General features: G+C 45.0%; 2 protein-coding genes across 7 annotated transcripts in view; one reads left to right on the top strand and one right to left on the bottom strand.

The window, feature by feature from the left end:
• The window catches only part of LOC110535427 (collagen alpha-6(VI) chain), a 34,461-nt gene extending 29,767 nt beyond the window's left edge, over window positions 1-4,694 (top strand). For both annotated transcript variants that reach the window (XM_036961811.1, XM_036961808.1), the window contains exons 36-39: window positions 699-1,364; window positions 1,542-1,799; window positions 2,866-2,913; window positions 3,703-4,694. In XM_036961811.1, coding sequence (XP_036817706.1) covers window positions 699-1,364; window positions 1,542-1,799; window positions 2,866-2,913; window positions 3,703-3,893 — 1,163 coding nt within the window. In that variant the 3' untranslated portion in view covers window positions 3,894-4,694. The remainder of the gene's footprint in view (window positions 1-698; window positions 1,365-1,541; window positions 1,800-2,865; window positions 2,914-3,702) is intronic.
• A 2,696-nt stretch (window positions 4,695-7,390) lies between these two features.
• LOC110534090 (phosphoinositide 3-kinase regulatory subunit 4) lies at window positions 7,391-23,068 on the bottom strand. Of its 5 annotated transcripts, none has more exons than XM_036961817.1 (21): window positions 22,629-23,068; window positions 22,470-22,522; window positions 21,183-21,926; window positions 20,902-21,035; window positions 20,155-20,773; window positions 19,898-20,032; window positions 19,538-19,759; window positions 18,845-19,018; window positions 18,589-18,734; window positions 17,561-17,764; window positions 17,226-17,427; window positions 16,974-16,994; window positions 15,848-15,945; window positions 15,481-15,703; window positions 15,094-15,259; window positions 10,737-10,901; window positions 9,342-9,553; window positions 9,026-9,157; window positions 8,736-8,925; window positions 8,417-8,537; window positions 8,062-8,232 (listed from the first exon to the last, which is right to left on the bottom strand). In XM_036961817.1, exons 3-21 carry the CDS (start codon window positions 21,898-21,900, stop codon window positions 8,062-8,064), a joined length of 4,053 nt encoding a protein of 1,350 aa, XP_036817712.1. In that variant the 5' UTR covers window positions 21,901-21,926; window positions 22,470-22,522; window positions 22,629-23,068. The 5 variants fall into 5 exon arrangements, with proteins under 5 accessions (XP_036817724.1, XP_036817712.1, XP_036817717.1 ...); XM_036961822.1 differs by having other exon boundaries at window positions 22,470-22,566; window positions 22,692-23,068; XM_036961829.1 differs by lacking the exon at window positions 22,470-22,522 and having other exon boundaries at window positions 7,391-8,232; window positions 22,629-23,064.
• Window positions 23,069-23,149: the final 81 nt, after the last annotated feature.

The raw sequence follows: 23,149 nt of genomic DNA, 5'->3' as shown, positions 1-23,149 counted from the left end.
TACTACTGATTATACTGTACTTCTGCAGTGCTACTACTGATTCTACTGTACTACTACTGATGCTACTGTACTACTACTACTACTGATGCTACTGCACTACTAATACTATTACTACTACAGTACTACTGATGCTACTGTACTACTATTACTGATGCTACTGTACTACTGCTACTGTACTACTACTGGTACTACTGCTACTGCACTACTACTATACTTCTACTACTGATGCTACTACACTACTACTGTACGACTATTGCTGAGGCTACTGTGCTACTGTACTACTACAGTACTACTACTGATTATACTGTACTTCTGCAGTGCTACTACTGATTCTACTGTACTACTACTGATGCTACTGTACTACTACTACTACTGATGCTACTGTACTACTCCTCATACTACTACTGATGCTACTGCACTACTAATACTATTACTACTACAGTACTACTGATGCTACTGTACTACTATTACTGATGCTACTGTACTACTGCTACTGTACTACTACTGTACTACTACTACTGGTACTACTGCTACTGCACTACTACTATACTTCTACTACTGATGCTACTACACTACTACTGTACGACTATTGCTGAGGCTACTGTGCTACTGTACTACTACTGTACTACTACTACTGATGCTACTGCACTACTACTGTACTACTACTGTACTACTACTACACTCTGTGTGTCCATCAGACCACTGTAAACCAGCCCAGGGGTGTGATTTTACTGACACTCAGCGGCCCCTGGTGGTGGATATGGACCTGACCCTGGTGGTGGACGGTTCAAGGGAGATCCGGGCCGATCAGTACGCTGGCGTCCAGGAGCTTCTGGGCTCAGTGGTGAAGCAGGTAGCCTGGAGCCCCAAACCCAGCGTGGCTGACGGCCGGGCCAGAGTGGCCCTTCTCCAGACCAGTAGTTCTCTGCTCCCCCAGACTTCCCAGGCCGTCACGGTAGAGTTTGACCTGCAGAAGTACCACAACCACATTGGTCTACAGACACACCTGAGGAGCATGCAGCAGCATGGAGGAGTGTCGTCTCTGGGGCAGACCCTGGAGTACGCTCTGAGCAAGGTGTTCCTCAAGGCCACCAGGCCCAGGAAGAGTAGAGTGGTGCTGGCTGTGGTGGGGGCCGAGACAGCCCACTGGGACCAGGCCAAGCTGGCCTACATTTCCCAGAAGGCCAAGTGTCAGGGCGTTTCCCTGTTTGTGATCGCAGTGGGCGACCATTACAACAGCACTCAGGTGGAGGAGTTGGCGAGCACGCCGTCAGAGCAGCACCTGCTCCATCTGTGGCATGTGAAGGAGTGGGAGAGAGGCTACGCACAGCGCTTCTTCAGGGCCTTCCTCAGGGTCCTCAGTAGTAAGGAACAATAGCATGCTTCTTCATCTGGTTGTCTCTTGAGGGAGAGATAATTATGCCAGAACAAATCATACATTTTAACATTTGCATTTGTATTTATTAGGGATCCCCATTAGCTGCTGCCAAGGCAGTGTTACTGTGTGTCCTAACTCTCTCACTTCTCCCTCACTATTTCAGAGGGAGGGAACAGCTACCCTCCTGCCCATCTCAAACTCAAGTGTGATCTGATGCTGGGACAGGAACACAGACAGGGACAAGGACAGGCAGAGTGGGATGTGTGGAAAGAGGAAGAGGAGTACACAGATGAGGAGGAGTTCCTGGAGCACACTGGTGTATTTCCGACTCAGATAGCTCTTGACCAGGTTGACACTATACATGCCTTCTCCAGGGGAGATGGAGCCACTTCACCCCCCCGGCCACAGCCAAACTCTAATGGTAATCAGTAACCCCACATTTATAACATTTCCCTCTCTCCCTCACGTTCCCTCGTATCCCACTGCATGAGTAGTCTCAGTTTGCAACCTCATACTGCATATCTTCCTCCCCGTTTACAAACCTGCTTGTTCTGCTTTTAGCCCACTGTAAGTTGGATGTGGACAGTGACACTAACTGCGGGGACTATGGCCAGCGATGGCACTTTAACAAAATGCTCTGTGCATTTTAGATGAACTAACTTCAAAGTAATGACTCGGGACGTCGGGTTTGATACGAAAGCTTCTTTTAGTAAGAATACTTGTTTACGTTACATTTAACAACTTTGTTTTGGTTCAGAGCAATGCAGGTAAGATGCTATCGGAAAGACAGCCACAATCCACTGCACCTGCACATAATTGGCGCGTTCTCTCCTTCCTCTCGCAATGCATTCTGGGACTTGCAGTCAAAAAGCGTAATTCAACACAACCCAATACAATTACATATGCAAATAAATCTAAAGAAATATCTTTAGATACAGCTCAAAGAATAAACTTAAACATTAACTCTGTAACACATTAAAGTTACAACAGTGCATGCTTGCCTTTTTGGTACGGCGGTTGCGACGCTGACGCCAACCGTTTTAGCACGGAAAACGAATGTTTTGAGACGTGTGGCACTTCCAGGAAGTCCCCCCAGCCCTCTACTGAACATCATGTGGAGGTCATAGATGTAGAGCTCTGTTAGCCACAATCTGAGTTACAACGACTGTTGTGATGTTTGTCAAATGCTGAATCACAAAATGCTGCATGAGAAGAGAACACTAGTTGTTCTATTTGCATTCTCAAATCAGGAGGCTTTCAGTTGAGATAATTCTAATGAGCTGAACCCCTAACATTAGTGACTGTAATATACCTTGTTTAAACAGTATGGCAATTGCAGGTTTGAAATGACAAAAGTTGTGATGCCATTTGACGTCATGACGTCATGTTGTTTCGTGTTGTCGTGTTGTCGTGTTGTCATGTCAGCTGCGAGGTCATCATTCACAGCACTACGCCAGAGATTTTCTTCTAATGTTATGTGTTCACAGATCACACAACCCTCCTGAGGACAGAGGAAAGTACAGTTCTTAACCAGGGTAAGGACCACATCTCTCTCTAATTTTGTATGCAATAATACATGTGAAAAGACAGCAGGCTCGGGTCTGTACAATAGTGTAAAAGGCATGAGTCTCAACCTTTGGCTTTGTCCTCTCCCCTCTCTCTTTCCTCTCTTTCCTCTCCTCTCTCTCTTTCCTCTCCTCTCTCTCTTTCCTCTCTCTTTCCTCTCCCCTCTCTCTCTTTCCTCTCTCTTTCCTCTCCCCTCTCTCTTTCCTCTCCCCTCTCTCTTTCCTCTCTTTCCTTTCCCCTCTCTCTTTCCTCTCCTCTCTTTCCTTTCCTCTCCCCTCTTTCCTCTCCCCTCTCTCTTTCCCCTCCCCTCTCTCTTTCCCCTCCCCTCTCTTTTTCCCCTCCCCTCTCTCTTTCCCCTCCCCTCTCTCTTTCCCCTCCCCTCTCTCTTTCCCCTCTCCTCTCTCTTTCCCCTCTCCTCTCTCTTTCCCCTCTCCTCTCTCTTTCCCCTCTCCTCTCTCTTTCCTCTCCTCTCTCTCTTTCCTCTCCCCTCTCTCTTTCCCCTCTCCTCTCTCTTTCCTCTCCTCTCTCTCTTTCCTCTCTCTTTCCTCTCCCCTCTCTCTTTCCTCTCTTTCCCCTCTCCTCTCTCTTTCCCCTCTCCTCTCTCTTTCCCCTCTCCTCTCTCTTTCCTCTCCTCTCTCTCTTTCCTCTCCTCTCTCTCTTTCCTCTCCCCCCTTTCTTTTGTTTTCTCCTGAATCCTATCCCCTTTTTTCTATCTCCCATTTCTCCCCTTTGCCCCGTTTCCTCTCCCTCTTCCCCAGATGCATGTTTCTTCAAACAGGACAAGGGAGGTTGTGAGAACTACACTCTGAAGTGGTACTTTGACACGACACAGAGCGAGTGCTCCCGTTTCTGGTATGGCGGCTGTGGCGGCAACGCTAACCGTTTCGAGACGCAGGAGGCTTGTGAAGGCCTCTGTCTGAGGAGGAACTCCACACATGTAAAACCCTGATTAGAGTGAATTGAAGAAGATCACGCCAGAAACCAGCCAAACAAATGTCTCATTCAAGGTGTGAACATCAAAAACAACACTGTCTGTGTAAATAACTCTGGCCCTTATCTTTAGCATTTAGTTGTTCTCCTTTTGGGTAAAAATGGAAATTACTGAAACAGAAGTATGAATATTTCTCTCTTTTATTCAAGTCTGTTCAAGCAGACCTAAGTAACGGATCTGACTCTCATGCAGTCATGCAACAAACATGCATAAGGGCACTGCTGCTTTTGTGAGAAGGACTTTAAAGCAATGAAATAACCTGTTGTCTCTTGTGGCTATTTTCCATCATCACAGATCAACAGCTACCAAACCAAGTCCAGCACCAGGCAATGCACTGTTAACTTGGATGTTAACCGTAGATGTAAATTCAGGCTGTATGTCATCCGCTCAGTGTTTGTAAATAGGATTTGTTGCACTGTGTCTGTTTCCTCTAACTTGACCATTTTGTTTACATACCCTACATCTCATATGTATATACTGTACTCGATACCATTTACTCCATCTTGCCTATTACGTTCTGTACCATCACTCATTCATTAATCTTTATCTACATATTCTTTATCCCTTTACACTTGTGTGTGTGTATAAGGTAGTAGTTTTGGAATTGTTAGGTTAGATTACTCGTTGGTTATTTCTGCATTATGAGAACTAGAAGCAAAAGCATTTCGCTACACTCTCATTAACATCTGCTAACCATGTGTATGTGACAAATACATTTGATTTGATGCTAAGTGTTGGAAATAAAACTCCACAAATTCCCTAGCGGTCAGTGTATTTTTGATGCTCTTATGACCTTATTCTACTGATATTGATTCTGAATGGATACTGGGCCGGATTAAGAAATCATAACAATAGCCCAGGCCAATGAAGAGACACAGATATGTCCAATATTAGAAGGAAATACATGCGTATGTATACATACAGTAAGTTACTAAATACAATTTTCAGTGGAACACTGACTCACCTAATGATGATGAAGCCAAGGGCTACTCACGGTGATGGACGATGCACTCGTCGTCATGGCGATAGCCTATCTCAAGATGAGCTACTTTTTAAAACAGTGCTGCTGTTCACAAAAAAAATGGGAGTTTAATTTATTTATATTGGTTTTACAGGCTGATTAGTCTTCTTTCAGGTGTATGCATTTGCTTTCCAAACTGTACGTTTTTTTCCTACAATATTATTTTTTAATCTGCAAAAGGCAAACCTACAGCAGCAACCTACCATAGAAATGTAATCCATAGATGGCTGTTCCCATTCAAATCAGGACTGGTAGCTATTGCTAGTACCCATGAGTATAACAGTCAAATTGCCAGGGTAAGAGATTCCAAAACTCTTCTATGGATTATCTGTCTATGGCCACAACGAAACAAGCTGTAGCCTATATTTGGTGCATATGCTGCCCAAATTGTGCCCTTCCCGGCTGTAGGCATACCAGTAGCTGCCCAAATTAAGGAAACACTTGAGTAAATGAGGGATACAAAGTATATGTTATGGTGTGGGATGCATTTTCCTGGCATGGTTTAGGTCCACTTCTAGAATCTATGCCAAGGCGCATTGAAGCTGTTCTGGCAGCTCGTGGCCTAACACCCCTATAAAACACTTTATGTTGGTGTGGGCTCCTGTGCAGGATTTCTTTTTTAAAGATTTCAATTTTTTATTTGCATTTGTTTTTGCCTCTTGGGCCCAGCCCGACTCACACAAAGAAATGATGTATTAGTCAGTTACCCAATCAAGGCAGGACCCCCCAGTTACCCATGTGGGCCCCCTACCTCCTCCCCTCATTTGATGATTAGCAGAGCGGCAGCAGGTCGTCTACACTCCTTGAGAGTGGGCTCCTGAATCATCCCATCGTTGGCGGTGCTGGTAAAAAAAATACTAAATATATACAGTGGGGCAAAAAAGTATTTAGTCAGCCACCAATTGTGCAAGTTCTCCCACTTAAAAAGATGAGGCCTGTAATTTTCATCATAGGTACACTTCAACTATGACAGACAAAATGAGAAAAAACACTTCAACTATGACAGACAAAATGAGAAAAAAATCACATTGTAGGACGTTTTAATGATTTTATTTGCAAATTATGGTGGAAAATAAGTATTTGGTAAATAACAAAAGTTTATCTCAATACTTTGTTATATACCCTTTGTTGGCAATGACAGAGGTCAAATGTTTTCTGTAAGTCTTCACAAGGTTTTCACACACTGTTGCTGGTATTTTGGCCCATTCCTCCATGCAGATCTCTAGAGCAGTGATGTTTTGGGGATGTTGCTGGGCAACACGGACTTTCAACTCCCTCCAAAGATTTTCTATGGGGTTGAGATCTGGAGACTGGCTAGGCCACTCCAGGACCTTGAAATACTTCTTACGCAGCCACTCCTTCGTTGCCTGGGCTGTGTGTTTGGGATCATTGTCATGCTGAAAGACCCAGCCACGTTTCTTTTTAATGCCCTTGCTGATGGAAGAAGGTTTTCACTCAAAATCTCACGATACATGGCCCCATTCATTATTTTCTTTACATGGATCAGGCGTCCTGGTCCCTTTGCAGAAAAACAGCCCCAAAGCATGATGTTTCCACCCCCATGCTTCACAGTAGCTATGGTGTTCTTTGGATGCAACTCAGCATTCTTTGTCCTCCAAACACGACGAGTTGAGTTTTTACCAAAAAGTTATATTTTGATATGATCTGACCATATGACATTCTCCCAATCTTCTTCTGAATCATCCAAATGCTCTCTAGCAAACTTCAGACGGGCCTGGACATGTACTGGCTTAAGCAGGGGGACACGTCTGGCACTGCAGGATTTGAGTCCCTGGCAGCGTAGTGTGTTACTGATGGTAGGGTTTGTTACTTTGGTCCCAGCTCTCTGCAGGTCATTCACTAGGTCCCCCTGTGTGGTTCTGGGATTTTTGCTCACCGTTCTTGTAATCATTTTGACCCCACGGGGTGAGATCTTGCGTGGAGCCCCAGATCGAGGGAGATTATCAGTGGTCTTGTATGTCTTCCATTTCCTAATAATTGCTCCCACAGTTGATTTCTTCAAACCAAGCTGCTTACCTATTGCAGATTCATTCTTCCCAGCCTGGTGCAGGTCTACAATTTTGTTTCTGGTGTCCTTTGACAGCTCTTTGGTCTTGGCCATAGTGGAGTTTGGTGTGTGACTGTTTCAAGTTGTGGACAGGTGTCTTTTATACTGATAACAAGTTCAAACAGGTGCCATTAATACAGGTAAAGAGTGAGAGTGACAGAGGAGCCTCTTAAAGAAGTTACAGGTCTGTGAGAGCCAGAAATCTTGCTTGTTTGTAGGTGACCAAATACTTATTTTCCACCATAATTTGCAAATAAATTCATTAAAAATCCTACATTCCTCATTTTGTCTGTCATAGTTGAAGTGTATCTATGATGGAAATTACAGGCCTCTCATCTTTTTAAGTGGGAGAACTTTCACAATTGGTGGCTGACTAAATACTTTTTTGCCCCACTGTAATTACAGACTGTATAATACTGTATATATTTCCTTATTTTTTGCTGCCTATTGGGTCCCCTACGGGCCTGGGTCCAGGGGCTTCAGCCCCGGTAAGCCCCTGCATTAATCCTGCCCTGAATGGATATGCTGTTGTGTTTTGATATACAAATTAAACTTGTGACAGTCATTGATAACAGCTATGGTTTGAGAATGTGGACACTGTTAATGCAAAGGGTTGGTTTCAGTCCTGGTCATGGCCTGGTTTGTTAACGTTACAACTTTGAGACTATGAGAGAAGACTATAGTGCTCAATAAACACTAAAAACTATAGAGTTCATAATAGCAGTTCATAAAGGGTTCATTCATCATACCAAACTTAATTGACACTTCTTGAGCAGTTTAACATAAACAGATATCAGGCATTGCATAATTGTGACTTCAGTGAATGTCATTACAAACAAAGGGTTAACATCTACTCGTATTTTGCGACAGGATTTCCAGAAGCTTCTCTTATATTAATTAGCTTTAAAATATACTATGTACAAAAGTCTACAACATAGATCAAAACTCTGGGGTGAAGATGTTGAGGACTAGTGTGTGTGGTTGGTTGGGTGTGTGAGTGTGTGTCAGCGAGAGTGCGAGGGCCTGAAAGGGGCAGTTTATTTCCAGACTTTGACGATGCCGTCTCTGGACGAAGTGACGATGAAGCCCTGTGTGGTCTGGAAAGTGGCGATGTCAGTGATGATGTCATGGTGGCCCACGGGGAGGGACTCTGGGCCCCTGCGGGGTGCGTCTTCTGTGGCTCCACTCTTCTGTTTGCTGTGGATCTCCTGACAGGACAGGGAATGTAGGTCAATCTCTACCTGTCTTGTGGTTTCTTATTCATACATGTTTATAACACTGCACATAAATTGCTCTCCCGGGGACAGAAATTATGTATTGAACACCTCATTGTAGGACCAGGTGCTTAGAGGAATACACTGAATACACTGCCACCGTCCTATCAGGGCATACCTGTACAACCTCGGTGCCCTCGATGATCTTGCGGCTGTAGAGGACTGAGGGACAGTGCAGCGGTTCATTGGCTCCACCTGCCACGATGTAGGACCTCTCTGGGTAAGCCAAGTCCCAGAACCTGGTAATAACACAGAACACAGTATAGAAATAAGACTTGACTGACAAAACAAACAAGCTAACGCCATCCAACACACTTCTTGGCTAAGCCAAATTGTCACACACAAACTTAAATGTCATCCGGCAAACATACATGGTCAGAACTGGGTTAAATATATCAGAAGGATGGTTAGTCCAGTCGAGAGTATTGCAAACATACCTGATTCTCATGTCGGAGCCGGCTGTGAGGAGGAGGGGGTTCCCGTCTGCAGGGCTGCAGTAGATCCCATGGACACTGTGGGGGGACGGCTGCATCTCTGAGAGAGGGGGAGCAGAGCTGGCCCACAGCGTGAACTTCCTGTCCCCAGTCTCCATGTCCCACATGGATACCTCATTGTTGCCCTGGACCGCTACAAAACAGCAACAAAACACACAAATAATAGTTTGATTTGCCCCTCAAAGAAAGGTTTTGTTAATAAAGATTAAAAATATGATGACATCGAGTCTCACCAGCAATGACGGAGGATTGGTAAAGCGGGTGCATGAGCAGCCGTCTGATTCGTGCTCGGGTAGGGTGGGAGTGGTTTGAGATGGGGAGCTGGAACCGCATGTCCCAGCATGCCATAGTGCCGTTGCTTGTACCTGTGTGTGGACGAATCAGAATAGGATTCAGTGGACTCCTGTTAAGTGCATGTCAGATAAGTCACAACTCTGTTTAAGTTTTCAATGCAGTTTTCAGATGAAATTCATTCAACATTTTCATACACACAACATGCACCACACATGACCCACATCCACCCACGTGCTCACACCAACACCCACGCACCCAGGCAGAGCCAGCACTGGTGCATGTCCACGGTGAAGGAGGTGATGAGGCCCAGGCGGAGGTCGTGGCGGAGGGTCCAGGCGTTGGAGTTGGAGCGCAGGTCCCAGCCCACCAGGGAGCCGTTCACCGTGGCGTAGGCCAGCACAGACTGGGCTCCAGAATTAAAATGGTGGACGTCCACCACGCAGCCGTCATCCTTCTGGTCCAGGAACCTGAGAGGACAGTCGATATAACAGTCAAATGTGGAGTAACTCAATATTACATTGTGGCATCAAAATGATACTGCAGTATCTACTGCATGATAATGATAACTACATGATACTGCAGTATCTACTGCATGATAATGATAACTACATGATACTGCAGTATTTACTGCATGATAATGATAACCACATGAACAGCAGCATTTACTGCATGATAATGATAACTACATGATACTGCAGTATTTACTGCATGATAATGATAACTACATGATACTGCAGTATTTACTGCATGATAATGATAACTACATGATACTGCAGTATTTACTGCATGATAATGATAACTACATGATACTGCAGTATTTACTGCATGATAATGATAACTACATGATACTGCAGTATTTACTGCATGATAATGATTACTACACGATACTGCAGTATTTACTGCATGATAATGATAACTACACGATACTGCAGTATTTACTGCATGATAATGATAACTACATGATAATGCAGAATTTACTGCATGATAATGATAACTACATGATACTGCAAGCCCATTGGTGGTGGATGAGGTGAGTTTCCCCCTACTATGTAAAGTTGATTTATTTTTCATTATTTTATTTCACCTTTATTTAACCAGGTAGGCTAGTTGAGAACAAGTTCTCATTTACAACTGCGACCTGGCCAAGATAAAGCATAGCAGTGCGACACATACAACAACACAGAGTTACACATGGAATTAACAAGCGTACAGTCAATAACACAATAAAAAAAAGAGTCTATATACAGTGTGTGTAAATGGCGTGAGGAGGTAGGCAATAAATAGGCCATAGTAGCGAATAATTACAATTTAGCAGATTAACACTGGAGTGATAAATGAGCAGATGATGATGTGCAAGTAGAGATACTGGTGTGTAAAAGAGCAGAAAAGTAAATAAAAACAATATGGGGTTTGAGGTAGGTAGATTGGGTGGGCTATTTACAGATGGACTATGTACAGCTGCAGCGATCGGTTAGCTGCTCAGATGGCTGATGTTTAAAGTTAGTGAGGGAAATATAAGTCTCCAGCTCCAAAGTGCTTTGTGTACCTCAGTAGAAAAGCGTTATATAAATCCAATAAATAATAATTATATCAACTACAGTAAATAAAACCAACTTTATGCTTGATCAACCCCTGATGGATAGTACATACCTGGTCTGAAAGGGGTTAACTTTGGGTGATTTGGGGGGCTTGTTGGCCTCGATGGCCAGGAGCTGGATGGAACCGTTGTCTGAGGCAGCAGCCAGGTAGTGTGACCCCTGACAGAAGGTCAACGTCTTCACGTGGCCCCCGATGCGGGAGTACGTCAGCACTGACCTGTAAGACAGCATCAAAACATTCACACAGGTTGGATTGAGGCCTGTTGTTCATTCGTTTTTCCATCAACGTTTTGGTCATTTATAGCAGACGCTCTTGTCCAGAGTGAACCCCTTATCCAGAGTGACGCCCTTATCCAGAGTGACGCCCTTATCCAGAGTGACGCCCTTATCCAGAGTGACGCCCTTATCCAGAGTGACGCCCTTATCCAGAGTGACGCCCTTATCCAGAGTGACGCCCTTATCCAGAGTGACGCCCTTATCCAGAGTGACGCCCTTATCCAGAGTGACGCCCTTATCCAGAGTGACGCCCTTATCCAGAGTGACGCCCTTATCCAGAGTGACGCCCTTATCCAGAGTGACGCCCTTATCCAGAGTGACGCCCTTATCCAGAGTGACGCCCTTATCCAGAGTGACGCCCTTATCCAAGTGCATTCCAAGGAAATCTAAGATGGTCAACACAGGTATAGCACATCAGTGAAAAGGTGAGCTGATGTCTGTTCCTCCTCCGATGAGCCTCTACTGACTCCCCATCCCGCATGCGGGAGCGTAATCATCGCCTGAAACTAATTAGCATAACGCAACGGACATAAATATCCCTAGAAAATATTGCTATTCATGAAAATCACAAATGAAATATATTGAGACACAGCTTAGCCTTTTGTTAATGACCCTGTCATCTCAGATTTTCAAAATATGCTTTACAGCCAAAGCTAGAGTTTATCGATAGCCTAGCATAGCATTTTGTCCAGCTAGCAGCAGGTAACTTGGTCACGGAAATCAGAAAAGCAATCAAATTAAATTGTTTACCTTTGATGAGCTTCGGATGTTTTCACTCACGAGACTCCCAGGTAGAGAGCCAAAGTTTTCCCAAAATATTATTTTTGTAGGTGAAATAGCTCCGTTTGTTCTTCACGTTTGGCTGAGAAATCGCCCGGAAATTGCAGTCACGAAAACGGCGAAAAATATTCCAAATTATCTCCATAATATCGACAGAAACATGGCAAACATTGTTTATAATCAATCCTCAAGGTGTTTTTCTAATATCTATTCGATAATATATCCGTCAGGACAATTCGTTTTTCAGTAGGACAGATTGGAGTAATGGCTACCTCTGTATTTTACACGAGAGTCACCCTGGGAGTCATCAGGTGACCAGTTACGCAATGTAGCCGCCTACGGCTATTCTTCAACATAAATGTGTAAAACTACGTCACAATGCTGTAGACACCTTGGGGAATACGTAGAAAGCGTAATCTGGTTGATAGCACATTCACAGCTCAATAGGGACTCATTGGAACGCAGCGCTTTCAAAATATGGGGCACTTCCGGATTGGATTTTTCTCAGGCTTTCGCCTGCAACATCAGTTCTGTTATACTCACAGACAATATCTTTACAGTTTTGGAAACGTTAGAGTATTTTTTATCCAAAGCTGTCAATTATATGCATATTCTAGCATCTTGTCCTGACAAAATATCCCATTTAAAACGGGAAAGTTTTTTTTCCAAAAATGAAAATACTGCCCTTAGAGTCGCAACAGGTTTTAATACACTTCCATATACAGTGCCTTCAGAAAGTACTCACACCCCTTGACTTTTTTCACATTTTGTTGTGATACAGCCTGAATGAATTCTGAATGAAAAGCTGAAATGTCTTGAGTGATGAGTATTTCTGTCTGTAATAAATCCCTTTTGTGGGGAAAAACTAATTCCGATTGGCAGGACCTGTCTCCCCAATGGGTGGGCCTGGCTCCCAAGTAGGTGGACCTATGCCCTCCCAGGCCCACTCATGGCTCCACCCCTTCCCAGTCATGTGAAATGCCATTCTGTACCATCACTCATTCATATATTTTTATGTACATATTCCTCATCCCTTTACACTTGTGTATATAATATAGTTGTTGTGAAATTGTTAGGTTAGATTACTCGTTGGTTATTACTGCATTGTTGGAACTAGAAGCACAAGCATTTTGCTACACTCACATTAACATCTGCTAACCATGTGTATGTGACAAATAAAATGTGATTTGAAATTGGCAGGAACTAGTAATGAATGCTCATGAAATATACTATCATGTGCACATATCAGCACATGAATCTCTTAAGAGATCATATTTGATGTAAAATTATCTGAGAGGAACTAAAAATATCTGAAAAATGTGTTTATGTGGAGGCTAACCTTAACACCAAAGATTTTTTGCAGTTTGAAATTGTCCACTAGTGGGAACTTAAACATAACTGTCAACAAAATATCTAATTGGTTTAGAATAAAAAAAGTTAAGAACATAACCAGATTAATTAGTTGAAACATTACATCATTAAATCTTCCTACCCACTAGAATTGTGATACAGTGAATTTTAAGTGAAATAATCTGACTGTAAACAATTGTTTGAAAAATGACTTGCGTCATGCACAAAGTAGATGTCCTAAACCACTTTGCAAAACTATAGTTTGGTTTCAGTGTAGCCTAGTGTTTTGAGCGTTGGACTAGTAACCGAAAGGTTGCAAGATCAAATCCCCGAGCTGACAAGGTACAAATCTGTCGTTCTGCCCCTGAACAAGGCAGTTAACCCACTGTTCCTAGGCCGTCATTGAAAATAAGAATTTGCTCTTAACTGACTTGCCTGGTAAAATCAAAAAATAAATAAACACACACATACACAAACCAATCTGGACCTACCATCTACACACACACCAATCTGGACCTACCATCTACACACAAACCAATCTGGACCTACCATCTACACACACACCAATCTGGACCTACTATCTACACACAAACCAATCTGGACCTACCATCTACACACACACCAATCTGGAACTGCCATCACTCTACACATGCAGAGAAAGTCTCAAGATCCTTTGTAAGAGCACTTCTAAAATACAACCCCTTCCACCCCAATGATGGTCTAACCCACCCCAATGATGGTCTAACCCACCCCAATGATGGTCTAACCCACCCCAATGATGGTCTAACCCACCCCAATGATGGTCTAACCCACCCCAATGACGGTCTTACCCACCCCAATGACGGTCTTACCCACCCCAATGACGGTCTTACCCACCCCAATGACGGTCTTACCCACCCCAATGATGGTCTAACCCACCCCAATGATGGTCTAACCCACCCCAATGATGGTCTAACCCACCCCAATGATGGTCTAACCCACCCCAATGATGGTCTAACCCACCCCAATGATGGTCTAACCCACCCCAATGACGGTCTTACCCACCCCAATGATGGTCTAACCCACCCCAATGATGGTCTAACCCACCCCAATGATGGTCTAACCCACCCCAATGATGGTCTAACCCACCCCAATGATGGTCTAACCCACCCCAATGATGGTCTAACCCACCCCAATGATGGTCTAACCCACCCCAATGATGGTCTAAGCCACCCCAATGACGGTCTAACCCACCCCAATGATGGTCTAACCCACCCCAATGATGGTCTAACCCACCCCAATGATGGTCTAACCCACCCCAATGATGGTCTAACCCACCCCAATGATGGTCTAAGCCACCCCAATGACGGTCTAACCCACCCCAGAGCCACTCCTTAAAGCTGAGATCTGCATAAGGTGAAGCAGCACCACTGGTGGCCGCAGGCTCGTTTGTTATTGTTTTTAAATGTGGCAGCGGAGCATCCTGCATCGTGGTGAACAAAAATCACAGTACATAATCTGCTGTTCTGTCGCACGTTCAATGATGTGAAAAATATGTTTGAAGTAACGTCTTTGTTGTTGTAGTACTGCGAGCGGACGTGTCAGTTTCACCGCTACAGATTCCAGCTTTAGCTAAACTGGAGCTGGTTGGTTATTGGTTATTACTTGGTTAACAGGTTGATTATTGGTTATTACTTGGTTAACTGGTTGGTTGCTACTAGATTAACTGGTTGGTTATTGGTTACTACTTGGTTAACTGGTTGATTGTTGGTTACCACTTGGTTAACAGGTTGATTATTGGTTATTACTTGGTTAACTGGTTGGTTGCTACTAGATTAACTGGTTGGTTATTGGTTACTACTTGGTTAACTGGTTGATTGTTGGTTACCACTTGGTTAACAGGTTGATTATTGGTTGCTACTTGGTTAACTGGTTGGTTATTGGTTACCACTTGGTTAACAGGTTGGTTATTGGTTACTACTTGGTTAACTGGTTGGTTATTGGTTACTATTTGGTTGGCGTACCTGGTGGTAGTGGTTTTGCCCTCCATCTTCTGGCTGTCCCAGACCTTGACGGTGCCGTCGTTGGAGGCCGTGGCGAAGATGGAGTGCTCATCTGACACACGGATTCGGTTGACAGCAGACTTGTGCTCATGGAGGTGGGCCACTAGAAGACCCTTAGGGTGCCACCCTGCAGAGCAAAACAACAACACAATGTGGATGTGGAGGGGCCCTGACTAAACCTACTGCTTGTTGACATTTCTGCTGTGCTTAGTCCAAATTGGCAAGAAACACACCTCTAGTGGTATATTCAATAATATAATGACCAAAAAAGAATACCTTGTGGAGTCAATAGTTTGACTTTATTTTATTTTTACAGGGACATGGCACTACTTTATGGCACTACTTTACCTGGCGGAGGCGGACGACTCTCCCATTCAGCGCTCTCCATCATCTGCTTGGCCATGCGCTCTGCGCTGCACTGCTCCCTCTTCTGCTGCACCAGATGTTGAAGCTCCGCCTTGCACGTGTTGAGACGACGCTGATAGGTTGAGACTGCGCCTGCAGACTGCCCCACAGGGACACCAAGGGAGGCTGTGGTCTTCCTGGTCTGAGTCCCCGCCCCTTCAGGAACCTGGTGGAGTACACAGAGATAGAAGGTAGACTACCAGACTGGACCAGGCTATAAAATAAATCAATTAGTATATTAATCAATAGATCATTCAACCCTCGTCCCCGCTTATTCTTAGCAGACATCATAGGTTAACCCGTTATGTACCGTGGGGAGCTGTGGTGCCGTAGCCGCTGACTCCTGAGAGCCAAACATGCTCTTCCACTCTTCATTCATGTTGGAGTCCTGTTTGGTGTGTTTCCGGGCTGAAGACAGAAAGAGAAATACAGAAAAAGCTAAGAAACACTAGTTAAGAAGCATTCAGCACTGGAGGTCAAAAGCTTGGGGACTGTTGGATTAAATAGTCATTAAGTTGAAGGGAGCTCCCTATTTTCAGCTATTCCAATAAGCAATGGGGAAGGCACTACGGTTTCAAACATCTAATGAAAATACTAACGGGAGACGGCAGGCATTAAAAGGAGTTGAAGGCCAATGCAGATACAACAGGTTTTAAGACCACCAGACTACGTGAAGCAATTGGGAGCTGGGAGATATGCTAATCACAGGACATGTTATAGTGAGTAGTTAAATTAGTCACCAGCAGCAGTCCAACACTCCAAAAGGACAGTTCCATGCGATTGAAACATACCAGCTGCAACACACAGTTACTTTTAGCCCAGGGTAAATTGTGTCAGACAAGCTACTAACAGTGCCTATGAAAAAAACACTCCAAAACGCCAAACAGGTTAGATGTTAATATACTGTACCTGTTATCCTATGGCGTAGATACACAACACAATCTTTCAGTATGTCCCTGAATAAATACTTTCTATTGAATACCATGGAGTCTAGACCCATATGGGATTTAACCCGGTATAGTGTTACTTAAACAGACTAAGGGCCTTAGATCCACTGTTTACACTACTGCCAGAGAGCACACACGCCTTTTTAACAAAACGTGATTTGCCCTAGGGGGAGTCTGCCTGGTATGTTAACAAAACTCAAGACCAGTCGGACATTTTATTTGACTACAGGGAAAAGAAGATGTTTGTGTGCTGCCGCAGGAATAGCCAAATAAAGGTTTGAACTGAACACTAACATGTACTGCTCTGTCGTGTGTAGACAGCCACAGAGGTAATGAGAAAATGCGAAAACTCTGCTTGTCCTGATGCAGTTTAACCCATCTAGTGAATTAAATGTAATGAGGCGATGTGGGTAATCTGGGGGAAATGATGTCTGTATGGGATTATTTGTTATGCACATCATTACAGGCTAAACCACACCAGCAATATACCAGATGCTGTGGCGATGAAGTCTGCAAACAGAAATGACAGGTCATTGATATCAAACATGGGGAAAATATAACAACTATAAATCAACCGATCCAATCTTTTCAGTGTCTACACACAAGTGTTTTTTTTTTTCTTCAATAATTGGGCAAAAGATCAGAATTGGGGTGTCTGTGTAAATGCAGCCTTTGGGTTTGTATACCCCTCTGCTATTACAGGGGTGTACTTTCACCACCAGGTGTCAGTGGCGTCCCTACCTCTCTTGTCCTCGGCCTCCTGTTTAGGTTTGACCAGGTCCACCTGGCGTCCCATGATGCCCAGCGTGGCCAGGTCAATGACCCCGCTCTGGACTGCCTCCCCCAGGTGGCTCTGGTCTCCCATGTTGGCCTTAGCCTTGTTGGACTTGAGCATGAAGTCCTTCAGTGCTAGCAGCTTGTCCTCTTCAGCTTCCGTCATCCCCTAGAATAAACAATTATCACCATCGTTGTGATCATCATCATCATCATAACAATAATGGTCAAACGTTGTGCATTATATGGAAACATTACATTTCCCATCCATGTAACGTTGAGACATCACCCCGCCCTCTGACCTGAGAGAGCAGTTTCTTAAGCAGCTGGGCAATGGCGGGGTCCTCCGGAATGGGGCATTCTGGGAGTGAGCCACTGCGCTTCTTCTGCCGCAGCAGCAGGTGGCGGAAGAGGCTGGCGATGTCTTTGGAGCGCAGGGAGTAGTCGAAGATGGAGCGGCTCACTGGCTCCTTCAGCACACTCAGAAGTACTATCTCTTTATCAATCTGAGAGGAAACACAGCCTCATTTAACATAGCACAGTATCACACCATAACATAACATAGCACAGTACACCATAACATAGTACAGTATACCATAACACAGCATAGTACAGTACACCTTATCATAGCACAGTACACCATAACATAGCATAATACACCATAACATAGCACAGTACACCATAACATAGCATAGTACACCATAACATAGCACAGTACACCATAGTACAGCACACCATAACATAGCACAGTACAACATAGCATAGTATACACTAACATAGTATAGCACACCATTACATAGCATAGTACACAATAACATAGTACAGTACACCATATCATAGCACAGGACATCACACAATAATATAGCACAGTACATCACAGAATAATATAGCACAGTACACAATAACATAGCACAGCACACCATAACATAGCACAGTACACCATAACATAGCACAGTATAACATAGCATAGTATACCATACCATAGCACAGCACACCATAGCATAGCACAGCAGACCATAACCTAGCATAGCACAGCATAACAAAGCACACCATAACAAAGCACAGCAGACCATAACCTAGCATAGCAGAGCATAACATAGCGAAGCACAGCACACCATAACATAGCACAGTACAACACACCATAACACCTCATAACATAGCGAAGTACAGCACACCATAACATAGCACAATACAGCACACCATAACCAAGCATAGCAAAGTACAGCACACCATAGAATAGCACCACATAACATAATTTAATAAGAGTCTGGGAGATTCTTTCAATGTGTTACACGTGAAGATGGTAAGTGAGCGTGTGTGGAAGTCTTACCTGTATGATGGGCTGGGTGATGAAGGGGTTGAGGTGAGGCATCAGTTTGCAGTAGACGTCTGCTATGTTGAGATGCTGGGCCACCACGGTGATGAAGCCCACCGCCCCGTAGCGGATCCACAGGTTGGGGTGGCACAGGAATGGGGCTTTCAAAATAAGGGGAAAAGTTCATTACAAAAAGTGCCTTTTATACATAATATAGTGACAACATTATCCTTCTCCTGCCATCTCTAAGCTCCTCTCTACCCCATCTCACCGATGTCACTGACAAACTCGTAGATGTGTGGTTTCTGCAGCAGGCCCAGCTGGCACATGCAGGTGAGAGAGTTGAGGGCCTTGTAGATGACAAACTCCTCCGCATCACTCAGACCCTGCTGCAGGAGGGGCTTCAGGATGGATGAGCTCTGCCAGCCCACGTACGCCGCCACACCTGGAGGAAATGGAGAGAGAGAGAGAGATGGAAAGAGAGAGAGAGGGAAAGAGATGGAACGAGAGGGAGAGAGGGAAAGAGATGGAACGAGAGGGAGAGAGGGAAAGAGATGGAACGAGAGGGAGAGAGGGAAAGAGATGGAACGAGAGGGAGAGAGCGAGAGAGATGGAACGAGCAGGAGAGAGATGGAAAGAGAGGGAGAGAGATGGAAAGAGAGGGAGAGAGATGGAAAGAGAGGGAGAGAGATGGAAAGAGAGGGAGAGAGATGGAAAGAGAGGGAGAGAGATGGAAAGAGGGAGAGTAAAAGAGAAAATTAAAAGACAGAGACCAAGAGGAAGTGGGGAGAAGGGGGAGGCAGGGCGAGAGTGGAAAGCGAAAGACGGGTCATTGAAGAGAAAATACATTTTAGGATCTCTATATCTCGGAGACTTCCTGCATGTACACATCCAGCTTTGACCATTAGCATATTTGAGTGACTAAGTGTGGGCACCGTGTCTGTGACACAGTCCTGCCCCTTACCCACGATGCTGTCGAAGAAGGCTCCCCGGAGGTGCCAGTCATTCTTGTCGTTCAGGAAAGTGATCATGTGGGACAGGAGCACGTCGTTGGCCTTCTGCCGGCCGAAGAAGACGCAGAGCCGCGTGATGCCATTCTCCATCAGAGACTGCTTGACGATGTTCTCCGAGTCGCTCAGTAACGTAACCACCTTCTGCTGCACCATCTCATGAAGCGCCTGCAGCTCTGTCAGGAGGAACAGGAAGTCAGAACAGAATATAATTTTCCCAAGGGAGCGTTCGGTGGGGCATTCAGTATCCATGTTTCGGTGATAAACCTCTACCTCCGATCTGATATTTGAGAGAGAGGAGGCCTTAAAATTACCAGAGTCGTAGTTCTCGTTGGGGTGGAGGGTCTCCTCTGTGTCCTCCCCATTCAAGTCGTGCTCCATATTCAGGTTATTCTCCTGAACGAGCTCTAAAAAACGCAAAGCTGTCTCAGCCAGGTGTGCTATGTTCTCTGAGAAAAGGAGAGAGGCGAATGGATAGGCATTACAAACAACATAAATACTGTCAACCTTTGGACAATTAAGTGTGTAATCATATTTAGAGCGACCCGTGGTCATTGTCAGCCCAACTGACCTGCATATGCCAGCCTGACGATGGTGGCGTCGTCCTGCGCCAGGTGGGCAATGCCTGGCAGGATGTACTCTGGGTAGATGTTGACATCGTTACGGGGAACCTCCTTCACCAGCGCCAGCACCTTGGCTAGGGTGCGTACGGCCTGGGCCCTAACCCGTGGCGCCAGGTCGCTGCAGAAGTGCAGCAGGTATGGCGTGATGCGGTCCAGCAGCGTCTCCACCCTGAGGCGGCCCGCCAGGTGCAGCACCAGCTCCAGAGCCGCCAGCTTGGAGTCGCACGAACGCAGCGTCTGGAGGCAGGAGGTGATGACAGACACCAGCACCACCAGACCCTGCTCCTCCTTGGTCGACACCACACTAGACTCCTGGTCCCCCTTCTCAGGCTTCTCCGTCGACCCACCTGACCCTCCCCCGCGGAGGTTATGGAGGATGTTATCCAGGTCCTTGCGGATGACCAGCACACGCTCGTCTGCCGACTGGAAGGTCTCCTTGGCAAACTGGGCCATGTAGGGCTGCAGAAAGGTATAGAAGATGTCTGGGAAGGCGTTACCTCTCTGCTGCTTCAGGTACTCCTCCGCAGTCAGACGCTTCTCCGGCTCCCGCTGCACCATCTGGGCCACCTAGGAGGCGAAAAGAGGGTTTTGGTGGTTACCAGGAGACAGCGGTACACTTAACAATTGGTGCTCTGGATGAATTTAGTATTTCACAAGAACATCTTCACGTGAAGATAAAACATATAGACTATTACTAGTTCTCTGATGTAATGGTCTTCTATTTTCATGAGAACATGCTCTGTCTGGAAGTGTCCTTTGCGATACGCCAGAAGTTGGGAGAGATCAAACAGTGGTACTCCCTCTGTGAAGAGTTCTGCGATCACACAACCTAAAAAACACATGAAATAACAGCCAGGGAATTTGAATGTACATTAGATGTTTAAACACTCTCAATGTCGATCAGAGTCCATGGCATCCACTTATCTCTCTCTCTATTGCCCCTAAACAGAAAATATGTTTCAGCTATGAAAGTTACCTGCTGAGAAGATATCCATTGCCTGTTTGAGCTCTCCCCTGCTCCTCTGGCTGTTGCTGGTGAGGTCCACCAGAGGGGTGTTCTGGTCGCTCTCTGTGGTGAACATACTCCCATCCACAAACCTCTCGGGGGCGATGTAACATGTCCTCCGTCGAGACGTGTCAAAGAAGTAATTAAAGTCAGCTGGGTTGTCCTCAGGCAGATAGGTGGGCTTGAAGCTGGCAAAGTCTGTGAGCAGCACCCAGTTCCAGCTGGTCACCATCACGTTTTCTGTCTTAATGTCACCGTGGCGCACGCCCGATTTGTGCGCCTGGTCTACGGCGGTGAGGATCTGGAAGGCTAGCCAGCGCTTCTCCACATTGTTGAGGAAGGGTCGCGTGCTGATGCGATCATACAAGTTGTCCCGGACATACTGGCGGAAGAGGATGGCTGCTTTCTCAGTGAGGGAGGCCTTCTGGAAGGGCAGGCAGTTCTGGCACGAGTGCAGTCTGATCTTTAGCTCCTCCAGCTCCTGCTTGTAGCTGGTGAGAGGTAGAGATGGGTCCTGGATGGCAAACACCTTCACCACCACCAGGCCTTCCCTGTGCTTGGCGCGGGCCACCTTAAAGAAGCGGGTGCTGCCCAGGCTCTTGTCGTACTCGTGATCATTGATGTCAGAGAAGTAGCTGTCGACAGATAGGATCTGGGCAGGAGCGATCCCTGCCAGCTGATTCCCCATGGTTCTGCTTCACTCTGACCAGGGTCCTGGGTTGACATAGACATGAACAATCAAACACAGGGCTGTTCTTATGCAAGACGCAAAGCAGAGTGCCTGGATACAGCCCTTAGCTGTGGTATGTTGGTCATATTCCACAAACACCCAAAGTGTCTTATTGATATTATAAAATACTTACAAACATAATTAGAACAGTAAAAATAAATGTTTTGTAATATCCGTGGTATATGGTCTCTCATACACACGGCTGAATGCTGTTTTAGCCAATCAGCATCCAGTATCCAAACTACCCGGCTCAAAATAAACAATACACCTAGCCGGAAACCCTTCCCATACAATAAAAAAAGGATTCGCTACACAGTTACAGAGAGCAACCACAAAGGTGGGCTATCAAATCCAATTTTATTTGTCACATACCCGCAATAACATTGCTAAACATGTGTATGTATAACAACAGCAACAGTATGTATGAATGTAAATAGCACAGCTAGGTAAATAATAACTGTGGTTACAGTACTGGCTACAAATTGATATCTAGTTAGCTGCTTTCAAACTCGTTAAGTGCTACTTACTCTGCCATGAAATTGGGATCAAATGCATTGGCTCATCATGTAAGGACGGTACACTGTGATGATGACAGTGCAATAACATGCGCATGAATATGTCAGTCTACTAAACAAAGAAGAAAAATGCATAAAAACCGAATAGTACATGCAGTTTGATATACTTACAATACAAATGGAACACAGAATGCACGTGACGTTGATGAAATTACAGTGCAGGGTATTGTTTACCAGATGGTTGAGATGCGGTGTAGTGCTGTTTGGCTTCGTATCTGGTTAGCATCTAGCTAACTTCATCGGTTCTAATATGTCATCCCCATGCATTTTGCTAAGACGACTCAATTTGAAAAAATATATAAATTGAGCGTCGAGATTTAGCTTATTCCGTGGGTTCAGCTGACAGTTGAAGGAAAGTAGCATTTCCTGTAAAATCCAATAAGATACAAAAATATATATATAATATCCCTCCGCAGGGTGCATAGACACGTAAACAAGCGTCACTTCCGGTTCTAGATTTCACTTTCAAAACACAAACTAGATGCGAAAGCAATATGTTAGAAGCCTAACGTTACATGTTTTTTGTTTGATGCTTTCGTCTGATAAGTTGCCTAATGTCAATAAACGAGAAAAAGGGACGAGGAGAGGAACTGTTTAGATGATTCAAATACAGCCCTTTATCCCCGCCCCTT

Source organism: Oncorhynchus mykiss, chromosome 2 (genome assembly GCF_013265735.2).
Source record: "Oncorhynchus mykiss isolate Arlee chromosome 2, USDA_OmykA_1.1, whole genome shotgun sequence".
In the NCBI taxonomy this organism is placed as follows: Eukaryota; Metazoa; Chordata; class Actinopteri; order Salmoniformes; family Salmonidae; genus Oncorhynchus; species Oncorhynchus mykiss.
The sequence above is the reverse complement of the archived record's forward strand: the minus strand, read 5'-3'. Positions and strand labels throughout refer to the sequence as shown.

Coding starts and splice junctions, on each gene's coding strand:
- LOC110534090 (XM_036961817.1), bottom strand. CDS start 21,900: ATGGGGAATCAGCTGGCAGGGATCGCTCCTGCCCAGATCCTATCTGTC. Junction 21,036..21,182: donor AATGGATATCTTCTCAGCAG/GTAACTTTCATA, acceptor TGTGTTTTTTAG/GTTGTGTGATCGCAGAACTC. Junction 9,158..9,341: donor CCAGTGCTGGCTCTGCCTGG/GTGCGTGGGTGT, acceptor GTCCACACACAG/GTACAAGCAACGGCACTATG.